We start from the raw sequence: 16,081 nt of genomic DNA on the forward strand, positions 1-16,081 counted from the left end.
CTTTGAGTAGTTGAGTTAGTGATTTTTATTTAGTGGGTTTAGAACATCACCAGCCTTTATCAAGATGTGGAGAAGGCAGATTCTATTATAATTATTATATTATTCTATCACCATTTGACATAAGTTATTTAATAAAATATTTAATACAAATACAAATATATCTTTATTATTCGAAGTTGGTAAAATTATTTTATAAAATTTTAAAATAGTTAAAATAGTTAAAATCAAGCACATATTTTTGTTATTCTCATTTCGGAAATCAAGAAAATTAATACTATTTTTTTAGATATTTTCTTAAGCTATATAAGTTTCTGGTTACCCAAAAACTATATAAATCCTTTTATTTCTTTCAAATTTTCAGAATTCAAAAGTTCAACTGAATCATCTATAGAGAAAAAATTATATAGATAAACATTATAACTACAAATATTTTCCTTTCAATATCCGAGAGAAAAGGACGAAGAAACTAACTAAAAGTTAAGCAAATATTTTTGTTATATATATATGATCATTTTTCTAACCCACATGATTTCATAATCAATCAACAGAAGATTCATCTACTCAAGTTAATAGTTCAATATTTCATTTGTGGTTCTTTTTTCAATTAGGTCAACTTCTTAGCCAATGACTTGTGATGCTTTCATATTCTAGAAAGTTAACTTCGAGTTGAAATCAGAAAACACTACTTTAATATATATTCTAATACATGTTAGAGAAATATGAGCAATCATCCACTAACCACCTTATTCAACTACATCATTTTAAATTCAAAGGAGTTCTTTTCCTCAGTTAACTCAAAATTTTGGCAATTGACTTTCAACAAATATATATATATATATATATATATATATATATATATATATATATATATATATATATATATGCATTAATATTATCATATGTTCCTCTCACAATCTCCATTCCTTGGGGCCTTGAATTCTGCACTATCATTACTTATTTTATTCTAAAATGACAACCCTAAATTGTCTATATGACTATAACACATTGATCCATTTCATTACTCAACAACAATGGCAACAAGCATTCCAAGATTTGTTGGATCCATCATGGTGACCCTTTTCACCATGGCAAGTTCACAATCCCTGAACTATGTGAATGATGACTGCCACAACTCAACAACAAAAGAACAAGCCCTAACCCTAACATTCAGCACCAACCTTAACACCACCCTCTCAAGGCTCTCTTCTGATGCTGCCACAAGCAAGGGTTACAACCACACCACCACAGGAAATGGTGATGCTGTGTATGGCCTCTATGACTGCAGAGGTGATGTCACAGGACCCTTCTGCCAGTTCTGTGTCTCCACAGCAGCCTCAGAGATTCTGCGGCAATGCCCTAACAGATCCTCTGCTGTGATATGGTACAACTATTGCATTCTCAGGTACTCAAGCCAAAACTTCTTTGGGAACCTCACCACAACCCCATCATGGGAAATTGTGGAGAACTCCAAGAACACCACTGACCCACAAGAGCTTCAGCAAGCTGAGAGCTACATGCAAAGCCTGAAGAGAGAAGCCACTGTGGAGACCAACAAGTTGTATGCAATGGGAGGGTTCAATTTGAGTGATGGTGAGGAAAGGTTTGGGTTGGTGCAGTGCAGTAGGGACCTCACCAATGATGAGTGCAGCCAGTGTTTGGAGGCCATGATTGAAAAAATTCCTCAGTGTTGTGCTACAAAGAGAGCATGGCAGGTTTTGGCTCCAAGTTGCCTTATAAAGTATGATGATTTCATGTTCTACCAGATTACAGATCAAACTTCTTCTCCTTTGCCTAATCCAGGTACACTCATGATCAAGAGTTTGTATTGATAAACTTTTTATCAATCTAAAATCATTAAAATCAATAAGTCTCACATCATAAACATCATAATAATATACAAGTGAGTACAATCCTTACAATTTTAAGATTAAATTAGACTTATTTGCTTTGTTCAAACAGTAACAATTTAACAGTTGGTATGTGTAACTATCAAGGTAAATGTAGTTTAAAGATTGTGTGTAATTGTCTTCATGAAAACACGGTCAATCATGTTTTCAACTTTGATTACTTTCTTGGTTCAATTAGTAATAATAAATCAGTTGCTATGTGTAAGTATCAAGGTAAACTGATGATTAAGTTTGTAATAATGACAACAAGTGTTCAACAGACTTGACTTTGGAACATGTATGGCTTAGAAAACCATCTGTGTTTGATAAAGAAAGCTTGAATTTAATTTCTTGGTGAAAAGACAGCATCACTTTTTAAAGTATAAATCATTCTTCTTGACACTTTCTATCTGAAAAGTATTCGTATCAGATTAGTGTTTTTTTTTTTTCTAAAATGTCAAATCACCCTACGTATACACAAAAAAAATATTGGAAATTATTTTTCAAAAGCTGGACATGAGCCTGCAAAACTAATATAAATATTCAGAAATACAATATTTATGTTTAATTCGAAATTAATAATAACTATATATGATATCTCTTTGATAGAAAATATATCAATTATCATAATAAAACAAAATTAAAATATCTTCTTCTAATCATACATTTTCTACCTTTCAGGCATTTTCCATTTAGAAAAGGGCGGATTCTCATCAAAGACTATGGAGTCATATAATTAAAATAGTTTAATATTATGCACTCTACAAAAATTTAATGTAAATTTTTCTACGCTGTGAATGATAAAAAATTATTATAAATGTGCTTTTAAAGGTAATTATTATAAAAGTTAATAAATTTATTGTAGACATAGTTAATTGGCAACGTAAAAGCCGAGACCATGAATCTAATAAATTGATTTTTTATTTTCTTAGATTTTGATGATGGGAAACAATATATGCGTGTGTGTGTGTTTTTTTTATCTACCAGAGAAAAGAATTTGCATGTTCATATTTTTTGTTGTTGCACTTGCAGCTAAGAAGGGAGGTTCAATTAGCTCAAAAACATTGATCATAATCATTGTGAGTGTATTGGTGGTGGCACTAATTTTTCTAAGTTGCTGTGTCTACTACTTGTGGAGAAAGTATTTGAGAAATAAAGGTGATTACCATTACATTCACATGCTGAAGCATTCATCTGAGGAAATAATGCAAAATAAAAACTGACTAGTTAGTTTCCTTGGTAGATGGATGGATATCAGTGAACATCCCTAGATCTTTTCGTGGCCATGTTCAAAGAGAGGAAGTACTGAATTCAGACCTTCCAACAATCCCTTTAATCTGGATTCAACAGAGCACTAATTACTTTTCAGAGTTGTCTAAATTAGGAGAAGGTGGATTTGGTCCTGTTTACAAGGTGTCACTGAATTTTGGATTTTCTTTCAAGCTATGCACAATTTTTCTTTGACTCTTTCTTGGCCTACTTATTTGACCTTTTCTTTCTTCCTTTCATCATTATCTTTCAGGGTAATTTAGAAGATGGAACAGAAGTTGCTGTCAAAAGACTCTCTAAAGCATCAAATCAAGGTTTGGAGGAGTTCAAGAATGAAGTGATCTTCATAGCCAAACTGCAACATAGGAACCTTGTGAGACTCTTGGGATGCTGGATTGAGGAAAATGAAAAGCTGCTTGTGTACGAGTACATGCCAAATTCTAGCCTTGACTCTCATTTGTTCAGTAAGTTTTGACTAAACTTAAGGCCTTCATTTTCTATTTTCCTCATTGCTTCTACAAGTCTATCAGTAGTTTCTGAATCACACAATTTCCATATATATTTTCTATTCCATATGTTACAGTGCTAACAAACAACCTATTCCTCTGTCACTTGCATGCCAGATGAGGAAAAAAGACAGCAACTAGATTGGACGTTAAGACTGAGTATTATCAATGGAATTGCAAAAGGACTTCTGTATCTACATGAAGACTCCAGACTTAGAATAATACATAGAGATCTAAAAGCCAGCAATGTTCTTCTTGATCAAGAGATGAATCCAAAAATATCAGATTTTGGATTGGCAAGAACATTTGAGAAAGGCCAGAGTCAAGAAAATACAAGGAGAGTTATGGGCACCTAGTATGTGTTGGTGGCAATTGTTCTATATCATGACACATTAATATGTAATCAATTACCCAAAATGTGCTATGCTAAGTCTTTTTTTGATTTTGAACAGTGGATACATGGCTCCAGAATATGCAATGGAAGGATTGTATTCAGTAAAATCTGATGTTTTTGCTTTTGGAGTTCTTCTACTAGAAATCATACATGGAAAAAGGAACAGTGGATTCCATCTTTCAGAACATGGCCAAAGTCTTCTTGTATATGTGAGTTTTCTGATATCATACCATTAAGAAACAGATACTAGTAAAGAGATCTTCTTTGAAATTTCTAAACATTTTCGTGTGATACACAAACAACAATTTGTATAACATCATTTTTTTATGTCTGTCTCTCTAAAATATCATTTATTACGTCTCAATTTTCTCTTTGCAGAGTTGGAGACTTTGGAGTGAAGGAAAAAGCTTGGAAATGTTAGATCCAGTGCTGGAAAAGACATACAAAGCCAATGAAGTTATGAAATGCATACATATCGGTCTGTTGTGTGTTCAAGAAGATGCAGCTGATAGACCAACCATGTCCACAGTTGTTGTCATGCTGGCAAGTGATACAATGGCCCTTCCAAACCCTAATCATCCTGCATTTTCAGTTGGAAGAAAGATCAAAGATGAAGAATCAACATCAAAAGGATCCAAGGATCCTTCTGTTAATGATCTAACAATATCAAACATTTCACCAAGGTAGTGTATATTATATGATAAAAGTTTTGCTTTGAAAATCCTGACATTGTACAAGAAATTACAAGTTTACTACAAATTGGATAGCCTCATCTGCATTTGAGAAGCAGTTTCATGTTTGGAATTGCAATACATATAGATTCTATTCATACATTATTGATTACATAATCATGAGCAAGGTAACACAGATGGCAAGACTTTCATGTTAACACTATGGAGAATGAAAAAATTAAAATTACCATTAACGTCCCTAAAGCTGACACTATGGAGAATGAAAAAAATAATATTAAAAAAGGAGTGTCTGTATAGCTGATGCTGTATAAAGACCAACACAAAAACGAAAGCCCCCTGCATTTATTGTTTATTACCATATTTTCTTGCAGTATTCATCATGAAAAAAAAGTGATTAATCTAGTTTAACCAAATGAGAAATGATATATGCATACTAAAAAGTGTGTAATTGTTTACATTTGATAGATTGTAGAAAAATCGTCACCAAATGACAAAAAATGAAAACCTATTCTTTTTTAAAACAAAATAATTTTGCATGTTTAGACATTAATTGTCTGTCTCCAGACTAGTTAGTATACGTTTTATACCCTAATCAAACTAGCTACTTAATATCCATCATATCAAGATTGTGTGATATCAGATTAAGTTTTTTAGAAATATTATCTATTCAATATTCATCAATAAAGTGGTATTTCATTCCATGGTAAATTTTCACTAAATTAAAGCCTATAACATATGTCTTAGATTTGTCAGTGGAAAACCTAACAGGAAGTTATTTCAATTGTTATATTCTGGCTATTTTTTCCACATGCATGGGTAAGAATGTTTGGATTTGCCATCGATCATTTCCAGACATATGAACTGATCTAGGGCATACTTAAAGTTTCTATAAACGCAGAGCAGCAAGTAGCAACCAATAAGAAGGATTATTTCATGGGTCCTTCATTTAAATAAGAAGAGGGTAGCACCAATATATTAATAATCAAAAACACAATTAATCAAATAACAAATCAAGTTTCTTGGCAAATGGTTGTTACTGCTGTTTCATTTTATCCAATTCTAAATCTATTTTTGCTGATGATTGTCAAGATTCAGAATCCCTACATATTCAATCGTTAAGCATTCTCCTAACCTTCATCTGTAGTTTTTGTCTTTTGTTGTGAATTATAAATCTTATAACTGAGTGACTAAATAAATAGCCAATAAGAGGGATAGAGGAGAGGAGTATCATCAACCGAACTTATTTGTTATTTGTTGGAAGAAAGAGAAGGGACACAAGGGTTTGATTCCGTCCTTCTGTTGGTAGTGGTAAAGACTTGTGCAGTTCCCTGTATATACGACTCTCAACTCAACTTGTTGGAAGAAGGAGAAGGGACATAAGGGTTTTTCCCCTCGACCAATTGAGTGGGGAAATTGGATTGGCAACCTTTGCAAATATCAATCAGTTATGTTGCACATTGATTGCAGTCTAAAATATACTTTTGTACAACTCTCAACTCAACACATTTGTACTTTTGTTGACAACTTTTGCTGTTTCTGATCAAAATTTTGACAAAAAAAACTTTGCATCCCCAACAGATCAAGCAAATTCTGGTTGATTGATTGGGTGGTGAAATTGAATTAGCAACACTTGCTAATAGCTTTTACACACCATTAGTTGAATTCTTACATTCAAATGTCAAACGATAAGAAAATTAATCATGAAATGGCATCAATCAGAATCAAATACAGAACAAAAAGGGCAAAAATATTTCAACAACTTTATTCTTGAATTTTATTGTGTATATCAAAGAAAAGAAGTTTCACTAATTTGTATGAGGAAAATGGGTTTGCCAACTCATCGATATTAAAAGGAATCTACAAGAGAAAGAAAGGGTTTAGCAAACACAGATAAAGACAAGCATACTGTTTCTCAAGAATACATTCTCCTACAAGGGGAAGAAATAAAGAAAGTACCAGCAGACTACATCACGGAAATCAATTCTTACTGTTGCTGTTATACAATGCAAACTTATGACCAGAGGTGGCAGAGAACAATGGACGTGACCTCCTTCACAAGGCATTTTATCATCAAAGTCCCTTACGAATGCCAGTCAACTGGTTCACAAGATCTTTTTCTCCAGATTCTATTAGGATATCGATTGCACCATCTTTGTACGGAGGTTTTAGCGAAACTGATTTCTTAAGCATTATCTTGGCCAGCTTTGTGGCCTCCGTCAGGTGGCTTCTTTGACAAAGGCCAACTAAAAGAATAGAATAAATACCAGAGTCAATGGCGGACAAACATCCCTTGTTCTCAATTGCTTCAAGCAAGTAGAATCCATCCAATACCTGGGCCTTCATACAAAGCTCCTTTAGCAAAAGGCTAGATGCCAAAGTATCAGGTCTGGCATCACCAGAAAGCATTTCCATGAATAGCTTCGTTGCTTCTTCCACCTTTTTAATCCTTATCAATGAAATCACAAGTGAACTGCAACAATCACCATAAGAAACACCATGTTCGACCACAAACTTATCAATCAACTTGTAAGCTTCTTCCACACGACCCTCAACACAAAGGCTATCAACCAAAGTAAAGACAGTAACATGGTTTGCATGGCACCCCGAAGCTTTCATTCTATCCAGAATATCCAATGCTTCCGCCCATTGACCTCTCTTACAGAAACTTTGAATCACAGATGTATAAGTAACAACATTTGGACTGCAATCCCCACCTTTCTCCATTTTATCCAACAACTCCAATGCCATTTCCATGGATCCAGACCTACACAAGCCGTCTAAAATGGCTGATAAAAGGACCAAATTGGGTGAACATCTATGCACTCTCATAACCTTAAGCAAAGAATAAGCATGCTCTGGACGACCAGCATCACAGAATCCCTCCACTAGTGCCATGTACGTAATAAGATCAGGGTAAAGACCGTTCAAACTCATCTCCCCGGTCAACTTCTCAGCCGTTTCAATGTCGCCATTCTTGCAACACAGCCTAATAACCACATTATACATCACCGTGTCAGCACGGATGTTGAAACTCTGCTCCAACTTCCTCAACACCCACAATGCCTCTTCAGCTAGTTGAGCTTCTTTGCACAGCTTCAGAACCTCCCTGAACATGTTGGCATTGACTAAACACCCTTCGGCCTCATAAGACAGAACGACATCACGAATAATTTGGGGATTTTGCCGAATCCCTAGCAATTTGCAAGCTTTGTTGTACGTGTAAGCACTGTGCCTGTAGCCAGATTGAACTCCAGCCCAAACGAAAAATCTGACACCCAATAGAGGTTGCTTGGGATGACATGAGTTGAGGACTTGAATGACACATTGAGAATCGAGTTCAGGCTTAACCTTGGACAATGAGTTCTCGACACTGCCACTGCTTTGGTGGAGATGGGTACAGAGGGTATCGGCCATGCCCATGCCCATTCGGTGGGTGGAGAAAGGAAGGGTTTTGAGGGCATGGCAGCGCGGAAAAAGCCGAAAATTTACAAATTGGGGCATAAACATAAACATAGTGTGATACATACATAGTTTTGCATAAGATATCAATTTGGCGTGCAATCCTTTGTGAAAGCACCCCACATGAACCCTAGGCTTCCAAAATTTGCTGACAGAAATTGGGGTATTAACATATTTTCCTACCACACCTCTCCTTTGGAGCTTATTGGTGGTGACAATGGAAGCTGAAATTGGGACTGGAGAAAGGGGAAGAGAGAAATGTGAGATGGGGGGTTTCACGATTACAAGTTCCCTTGTTTTTCAATGAGAACATGATAGTAAAATTAAATTGTAATTTGATTTTTTTTAATTGATCTTTTATTTTTTATACATCTTTACGATCAAATTTCTTCATTTTATAAATAATATATTTGGATAAATTAATTAAAATATTTTACATTTTAATCTCTTGTTTAAAAAAATAATCTTTCATTTTACCAATATTTATTTTAATATATACAAATTTTAAATTAAATTTAAAAAATATATTAATATAAGTGTAACGTCCCATTTAAGTAATAAAATAATTAAATGAAAATATTATACAGAATAATATAAGTCAAGGAGTATAAGGTCGTTCCTACAAGTATACAAGATACTTTAAAGAAAAGTAATTAATGGTACACCACAATACCATACAAAACAGGGTAAAGGGTCTAAATAAAGTATTCAAAATACAGGACTAAGATAAAGCAGTACATGGACCACAACCCTAAAGGAAGACACAAAAGTGGAATCCAACTCAGAGTTATGCAGCGGACTCACCATTTCCCTGTTGACCACAAGGATTTCTTGCATTTGCTCACATCAATCAATTGATGATCATCGTAGCAAGAGAAAACCACACACATAACAATCAAACAAGCAAAGGGTAAGCTAGAGTAGAAAATAGTTTATCATACAGTTACATACACTTTTATAATCCAAAATGCATATGTCAACCAATCATATTATGACATGCACACAATACACTAAGACTCAAGACACATCTCATTCGGATACATATAATTATTCGGATTCAGCGAATGCTTGCACTTGTGGTGGCCTTTACTGCTCTACCGAGCTAATTGTTACCGTGTTTCATCCCCACGCACAAGGTTAGTCTTAAAGTGTTTCAGGCCTCTTGCTACTCTCACCATTTGAGTTAGTACGTTTTATGTGAGAATAACTGACTTTTTATAGTGTCAGGATGCAATCATTACCTTCAATCTTTACTAAATTATATAAATGAATTACGTCATGACCAAATGAGGCACCACCATGAGATCTCATCTAGAGATTCATGAAATTACGCCCTGACCAAATGAGGTACCACCATGAAACTATCATGGAATTAAGTCCTAACCATACCAACATCATATTCCATCAATCAATATCACATTATTGTTCATACCAATTCCATGTCACATTTATAACCAACCATCACATACTGATCACATGCCAAGATCATACCAAACTCATCATTCACAACCCATAATCCATTTTACTCATGCATATTCACTCATCTCATATTTTAACATAGCAATCCAACTTAACAATACATTATGCAAACGATTTTGGGATTTTAGAAATAAAACTACAGCTTGTGTAAAGCTCCAAAAATTTTGTATTTATATTCAAATTAAATATGATTGAATCAAGAACCAAATGAAAAAAGAACCAACTTAATTGAATAACTATAAAGAAAGTTATGCACCAAACAAGCAACAAAGGAATGATGTCAACAACCAAACTACAGTGATCTTACGATAAAAGTTGCTCTCGCTACAGAGCTCCGATTCAAGATCTGACCGATTAAAGTCAAGAACTATGTGTTAAGGATCAGTTGTTAAAATATCAGCTCGATCCAACGGTTAATGAAGTAGGAACCTTCAATTTATGAAAAATGTGTTGTGCTATCAACAACCAAACTACAGTGACCTTGCGATAAAGATCGCTCTCACTATAGAGCTTTGATTCAAGATCCGACCAGTCAAGATCAAGAACTATGTGTTAAGGATCAGCTGTTAAAATTTCAGCTCGATCCAACGGTTAACATAGTAGGAACCTTCATTTTACAAAAAGTGTGCAGTGTAGAAAAAAAAGTAGCGCCACATCAATCAAACATACTCGCACACCATACATTTTTATTTCGACCAACAGCCTCATTCAAGCATCACAGCCATACAAACAGACCAAAAATAGGCAAAATGACTTTAAAAACATAAACTCTAGCTTCCCTTACCTGGAAAAAAGCTAGCAGAATATCCCGACACCCAAGCAAGTGAGTACCACCGACCACGAAGCAGATTCACGAGCTTTAAAACAGTGGAATAGATTCAAAATGGGTTACCATGGTGAACCTAGTTAGAATCATGATGACAAAGCTGAGAATGAAAAAGGTACGGTGGAAAATCAACTTATATGGACTGAAGAATGGAGTTGAGCTAACACGAAGAAGGGTAAGACCCAAACCCTAGCAGAGCTTCTGTGGAGAGAAAAGGGAAGAGTGAGAACACTGATTTTGGCAAGTCAGTGCATAATGAGGGACCTTGGCTGCTTTAGGGGCTTTGATACCCTATGGATCAGCCTTTAGGCCCAACTGATTAGGGACAACTCTTAAAAATAAGAACAGAAAATAATTGAGCCTTACAATAAAACTATGTAAACTGAAATTGGAACTCGAGAAAGGGGAAGATGTAATACTATGTAACAGATATTCATTAATAACCATTGAAATATTTAGTTTTCAAGCACTGATCATATGAATCTAAAGTCTAAGACAATTGAAACTTCTAATTGTAGTTCTTTCACTAACCTATATTTTTCTTTCATATCAATATTGATTACTTATTAAAGTAGCTTACCACTCAAACTACACTTTCATAAAAAGAGCACACACATAATTAGATTACTTTTATAAGGAATGCTTCACCTTGTGTTTTTATTAATGAAATATTTCAACAATTCTAAAAAAGTAAGATGTATTACATTTGAATTCTTTACGATTAATTTTTTTTTCATTTTTTAAATAATATGTTTGGATAGAGTAATTGAAATATCTTACATTTTAATTTCTTGTTTGGAAAAGATAATTAAATTTCTCTTATGAAATAAACTTTTATTTTAAAAAAATTATTTTAATATGTACAAATTTTAAATTAAATTTAAAACATATATTATTCAACTTAAAATATTTAAATTCGACCAAATTTCAATTAGGTCGACTTGATGGAATTTGGCCAAACTTTTGTCATCATAAACTTAGTTCATCTTGGCCAAATTTTGGTCGGAGTCAACTTGGTTGAATTCGACCGGGGTCGATTCAACCAAATTTGGCCGAAATTCTAACAGATCCGACTTAATTGAATTTCGCGAAATTTCAATCAGGGCCAACTCCGCTACATTCAGCCAATTTTAGTCGGGGACGACTTAGTTGAATTTGGTCGAGGTCGACTCGGCCAAATTGCGGCCAGGATCGACTCGACAATATTTCGATTTAGCTAACTAAGCTAAATTTTGCCAAATTTGGTTGGGGTCAATTCGGTCGAATTTTCGTCGAGGTTAACTTAGTCAATTTTGGCCAAAATTCGACTGGTGCTGACTTAACCAAATTTGCAAAAAATTTAATTGAGGTCAACTTGACCAAATTTGGCATAATTTCAGACGAGGTTATCTCTCCCAACTTTGTTTGAATTTCTCTTTAGACAACTAGGTCAAATTTGGCCAAAGGTGACTCTGCCAAATTTGACAACAATTCGGTCAGTGTCAACTCAACCAAATTTGGACAAATTTCGAAATGTCCGACTCAATGGAATTCGAACAAATTTCAGCTAAGTCAAACTTCGGTTAGAATCGACCAACTTTTTTTGTGTAGACGACTTGGTCAAATTCAACTAAATTTCATCCAAGGTCAACTCGATCGAATGCAACCCAATTTCAAACGAGGCCAACTCGATCAAATTTGACCGAATTTGATTGAGTCAGCCTTGGTCGAATTTCGACCGAGTCAGCCCCGACTGAAATAGGTCAAGTTGGTCATGGCCAAAATTTGGTCGTTCTCAGCTCCGACCAAATTTCTATTGAGTTGGCTCTGACCAAATTCAATTGAGTTGGCCCTAGCCAAATATTTGGTCAAACTTAATCCAGTCACCCCAACCAAAATTTGGTTGAATTCGATCAAGTTAATCCGAACGAAATTTCGACGAAGTCGATACCGACTAAAATTTGACCGAATTCGGTCGAGTCAGTCTTAGTCGATTGTTGGTCGATTTGACCCCAAACTTTTTCTATCCTGACCAATGAGGAATTCCACAACTTGTGGAATTTCAATTTTCTTTATTTTTTGAATGAATTTCAAATTCTATTATTTTAGTTATTTGAAATACATTTTCTATTTAATTTCTTTTCAATTTCTCCATCCGAACAAGTCATTTTACTTCAAAATAATTTAAATTCTTCAAATAAATGAATTATTCTCTTGAATTTTCTTTTAGAAGTCACGTATTAAGTATATCCTACCAAATACTAACATCTATTAATACCAAGACCTAAACTTACAAACGAATCTATGAAAATATATCAAAGTAAGTTTAAGATAACCAAAGTCTTACATCTACATATGTCACAGTACGTAAAAACTTCTCTCTCAACTTCTAATCATATGGTATCTTAGTTTATATAACTTAGATCACCAATAAAACAAGATGATCTCTATTACAATATAAACATCAATACTTAGTATTCAAAAATCAAACAACAATTTATATATAATCTCAAATATTAATCATAAATCCAAATAAGTTTCATGTGAATTTTAAATCATTGCACATTTCACATATACATCTTGTCTCAAATATAATATAATATAATATCTGACTAAAACATAATAATCAAATATAACAAAAACATTAAATGATAAAATTTAAACTATATAAAATAATCAAAATAAAACAAATAAGTTAACCATATCAATTTCAATCAATTCATTAGACCTTCATAAAATTAACATTTACTGGTGAGATCACTTTATAATCCGATAATCTATAGTAAAATATTATCATAAAGTAATCTAACTTTCCTTACCTATTTTTCAAAACAAAATTTTAAACTCTAAATAGTTGAAAAAATTTAAGCACCTACAATAAGGTATCAAATATAATATAATTGTTTATATTATAAAACAAGTTGAAATAAATTGTCACTGACCCTCAAATCCCTAAATTAAAAAGAAAACGCCATTGTGACCCTTTCCTCGATTGAAATTGACATCATTAATTTTATAAATTATTGCCAATTATTATGCGTAAATCAAAGTGGTCAATATATTACTACTAATCGGTAGAAAGTTGTTACAATGTTATGCTTTCTAAAAATAGGAAAACTTGATTGAATATTTTGTTAATAGTGGAATAAAATTGAAATAAATAAATAAATAAATAATAGTGTAACATTCAAAACAAATATGAAAAGATATAAAATAATATAAATTTATTATTCATAATATCTAAAAAATCCTGTAAATATAGTAGATTCATTTTTTCTTTGAAAAATATAAATATATGGATAATGCTCTTACATGTTTCTTAATGTAACATTATTTTCTCATGTGTTAACAAAAAAATAAAAAAATATCATAGACAATGCAAGTAAAACATAATTAAGATTAAAACAAAACAACATTTCTCATTTAGTCATTAGAATCCACAAATAATCCAAAAAAAAAAACAAATATTGAATAACTCAATTCCAATTTCATCAACAGAAATAACTATTTTTTTTAAGTATTTATTATTGGGTTTTAGCTATTCAAAATTGTATTATCACAATATTTTTTTTTCTTCAAAATAGTTAATCAAGTTAACTTCTTTTACCTTAAAATTATGTGTTTTTCAAAAAATAGCTCCAAAGACTTAGAAAAGTCAGAAAATCCTAACTTTTTATATCATTATAAATCTAAAATAGTAGAAATTCATTTATTTGACACAAGTTTTAAATGCAACTACTAATATTCCACACGAAAAAAAAAATAGAAGACTAGAGATCTTGTTAAAAAGAAAGACTTAAGACTAAATTTGAGTCATAATTTAAATGCAACTACTAAGATTACACACGAAAAAATGAAAAATAAAAGACCAGAATCTTAAAACTAAAATTTGATCAAGTCAATTGTCATACATTTGTCTTTTTCTATTATGTATATGCTTAGATAAAAAAAAAATATGAGAAATGACATAAAAAATATAAAAAGAAATAAGAACTTTTATATTTTAGAGAGATAAAACATTTTAAATCAATAAAAAATAAATTTATTTTATATGATATACAATCTTAACTTTTAATAATAGAAATATTTGTTATTCTTTTAATTTAAACTTTTTTTTTCTTTTAATCTATAACAAAGAGTCTTCATTTTGTATTACAAAATCTCATAAATTTTCGACTTAAAAATATATAAATATAAAATAATAAAAATTACTTAATTTTTAATATAATTTTATTATACTATAATGTTTGGAAGCATTTTTTTTTTTGCAAAAATTAAGACAATGAACAATTGAAATATAAGATAAATAATTAGCTAAAGTTTCTTTTCCGTTAGCAATTTAATTTCAATTTAATATAAAATATATTTATAAATAGAATCAAAATTCTGAATGAATATTGAAATGGAATTTAAAGTTTAGAGTGTCTACTTATAAAATGGAAAATTAAATTTTGAAAGTCAATTAAAATTTAAAGATATTTTTTACAACAGGAATAACATCTTAATATTAATTAGGCTTAACATAGATGAAATCAAAATTTAAAGCGATTATTTACAAAAAACAATATTGCCCAAATATTAATTAAGATGGAAGTATAATTATCAAAATAACTCATATATGATTAGTAAATAACTTCATTTCTTAATCACGTAGTTAGAGGCTTAATCTCTGTTCTGTGTATAAGAAAATAGTTTTAGTCAAAAGAGCTATTAATATTTAAAAAAGAAAATAGTTCACACTCTTCTTTGACCTACCAATATCCTAATTAAAAAGTTGAAAGTAAAAAATTTAAAATTGGCCTTCAAACTATTATAGCTATTAATAAAAAATTAAAATATATTACATGATTTAACAGTTGAATTTATAAATAATAACTTCTATTGAAGAAAAACAAAAAGGTGAGGTGTGGTGTTAATGGATCATTTACATATTCCAATTTATTGTTTATGCTGAAAATTCAACATATGTTCTTATCAAACTACATTATATTAAGCTATTATCACATTAATTGCATGTGGAAATGCACGTGGAAATGACCAAAGACTTTTAAAAGTATTTGGGGTATTAATGTTAATTAATTTTTTCTATTATTTCTATTCAAACCTAAATTGAGTAACGAATACAATTTTAATTTATTTTGCCATGAATATTGTTATATTTTATAATTATTAAAAATATGTAATTACTTAATATTAAGATTTGACTCAATATTTATTTATATCTTTATTTACCATTTTACAACTTTAAGATAATTTTATTAATAGGTTTTTAATTATTAATTAACTTATTAACTTTCTACTACCTATTTAGTTTTCAATTACCTTTCCAACTAATTTTAGAAACATAGTATAGGAGAGTTGAAATGTCTAAATAGTGACAATTATGGTTAGGTATGCAATTATAAACATAATAATGACAAAATATACATAAAAAATGACTTAATATTTAAATGTGAGAAATAATTGTAATACATGTTTTAAACCTAAGAAAAATTATAATATAAAATAATGACACGATTTATAAAGAGTTATAAAACTTTTAAACTTGTTTAATGCAAATGATATTTTAATATTTGCAAACAAATATCGAA

The 16,081-nt window shown here is 31.5% G+C and overlaps 2 protein-coding genes across 8 annotated transcripts; one reads left to right on the top strand and one right to left on the bottom strand.

Annotated features, from left to right (window-relative positions):
* Window positions 1-992: 992 nt before the first annotated feature.
* LOC114179017 (pentatricopeptide repeat-containing protein At5g47360-like) lies at window positions 993-8,501 on the bottom strand. 7 transcript variants are annotated; one of them, XM_085674838.1, is made up of 3 exons: window positions 6,736-8,500; window positions 4,528-4,635; window positions 993-1,791 (listed from the first exon to the last, which is right to left on the bottom strand). In XM_085674838.1, the coding sequence occupies exon 1, from the start codon at window positions 8,270-8,272 to the stop codon at window positions 6,818-6,820; it is 1,455 nt and encodes a 484-aa protein (XP_085530964.1). In that variant the 5' UTR covers window positions 8,273-8,500; the 3' UTR covers window positions 993-1,791; window positions 4,528-4,635; window positions 6,736-6,817. The 7 variants fall into 7 exon arrangements, with proteins under 7 accessions (XP_085530964.1, XP_085530984.1, XP_085530933.1 ...); XM_085674858.1 differs by having other exon boundaries at window positions 993-1,845; XM_085674807.1 differs by having other exon boundaries at window positions 6,704-8,500.
* On the top strand, window positions 1,032-4,848 carry LOC114179009 (cysteine-rich receptor-like protein kinase 10). Its single transcript, XM_028065193.2, has 7 exons — window positions 1,032-1,800; window positions 2,919-3,044; window positions 3,130-3,299; window positions 3,409-3,619; window positions 3,779-4,016; window positions 4,114-4,264; window positions 4,434-4,848. Exons 1-7 carry the CDS (start codon window positions 1,032-1,034, stop codon window positions 4,740-4,742), a joined length of 1,974 nt encoding a protein of 657 aa, XP_027920994.1. The 3' UTR covers window positions 4,743-4,848.
* Window positions 8,502-16,081: the final 7,580 nt, after the last annotated feature.

The sequence above is a fragment of the Vigna unguiculata genome, chromosome 1 (genome assembly GCF_037176805.1).
Source record: "Vigna unguiculata cultivar grain cowpea cultivar isolate G323 ecotype 2 chromosome 1, ASM3717680v1, whole genome shotgun sequence".
Classification (NCBI taxonomy): domain Eukaryota; kingdom Viridiplantae; phylum Streptophyta; class Magnoliopsida; order Fabales; family Fabaceae; genus Vigna; species Vigna unguiculata.

What these genes read in the sequence shown, in the direction of transcription:
- LOC114179009 (XM_028065193.2), top strand. Translation starts at nt 1,032, where the DNA reads ATGGCAACAAGCATTCCAAGATTTGTTGGATCCATCATGGTGACCCTT. An exon ending in AAAGTATTTGAGAAATAAAG is followed by an intron (nt 3,045 to 3,129) that starts GTGATTACCATT and finishes TTTCCTTGGTAG; the next exon opens with ATGGATGGATATCAGTGAAC. An exon ending in AGGAGAGTTATGGGCACCTA is followed by an intron (nt 4,017 to 4,113) that starts GTATGTGTTGGT and finishes GATTTTGAACAG; the next exon opens with TGGATACATGGCTCCAGAAT.
- LOC114179017 (XM_085674838.1), bottom strand. Translation starts at nt 8,272, where the DNA reads ATGTATCACACTATGTTTATGTTTATGCCCCAATTTGTAAATTTTCGG.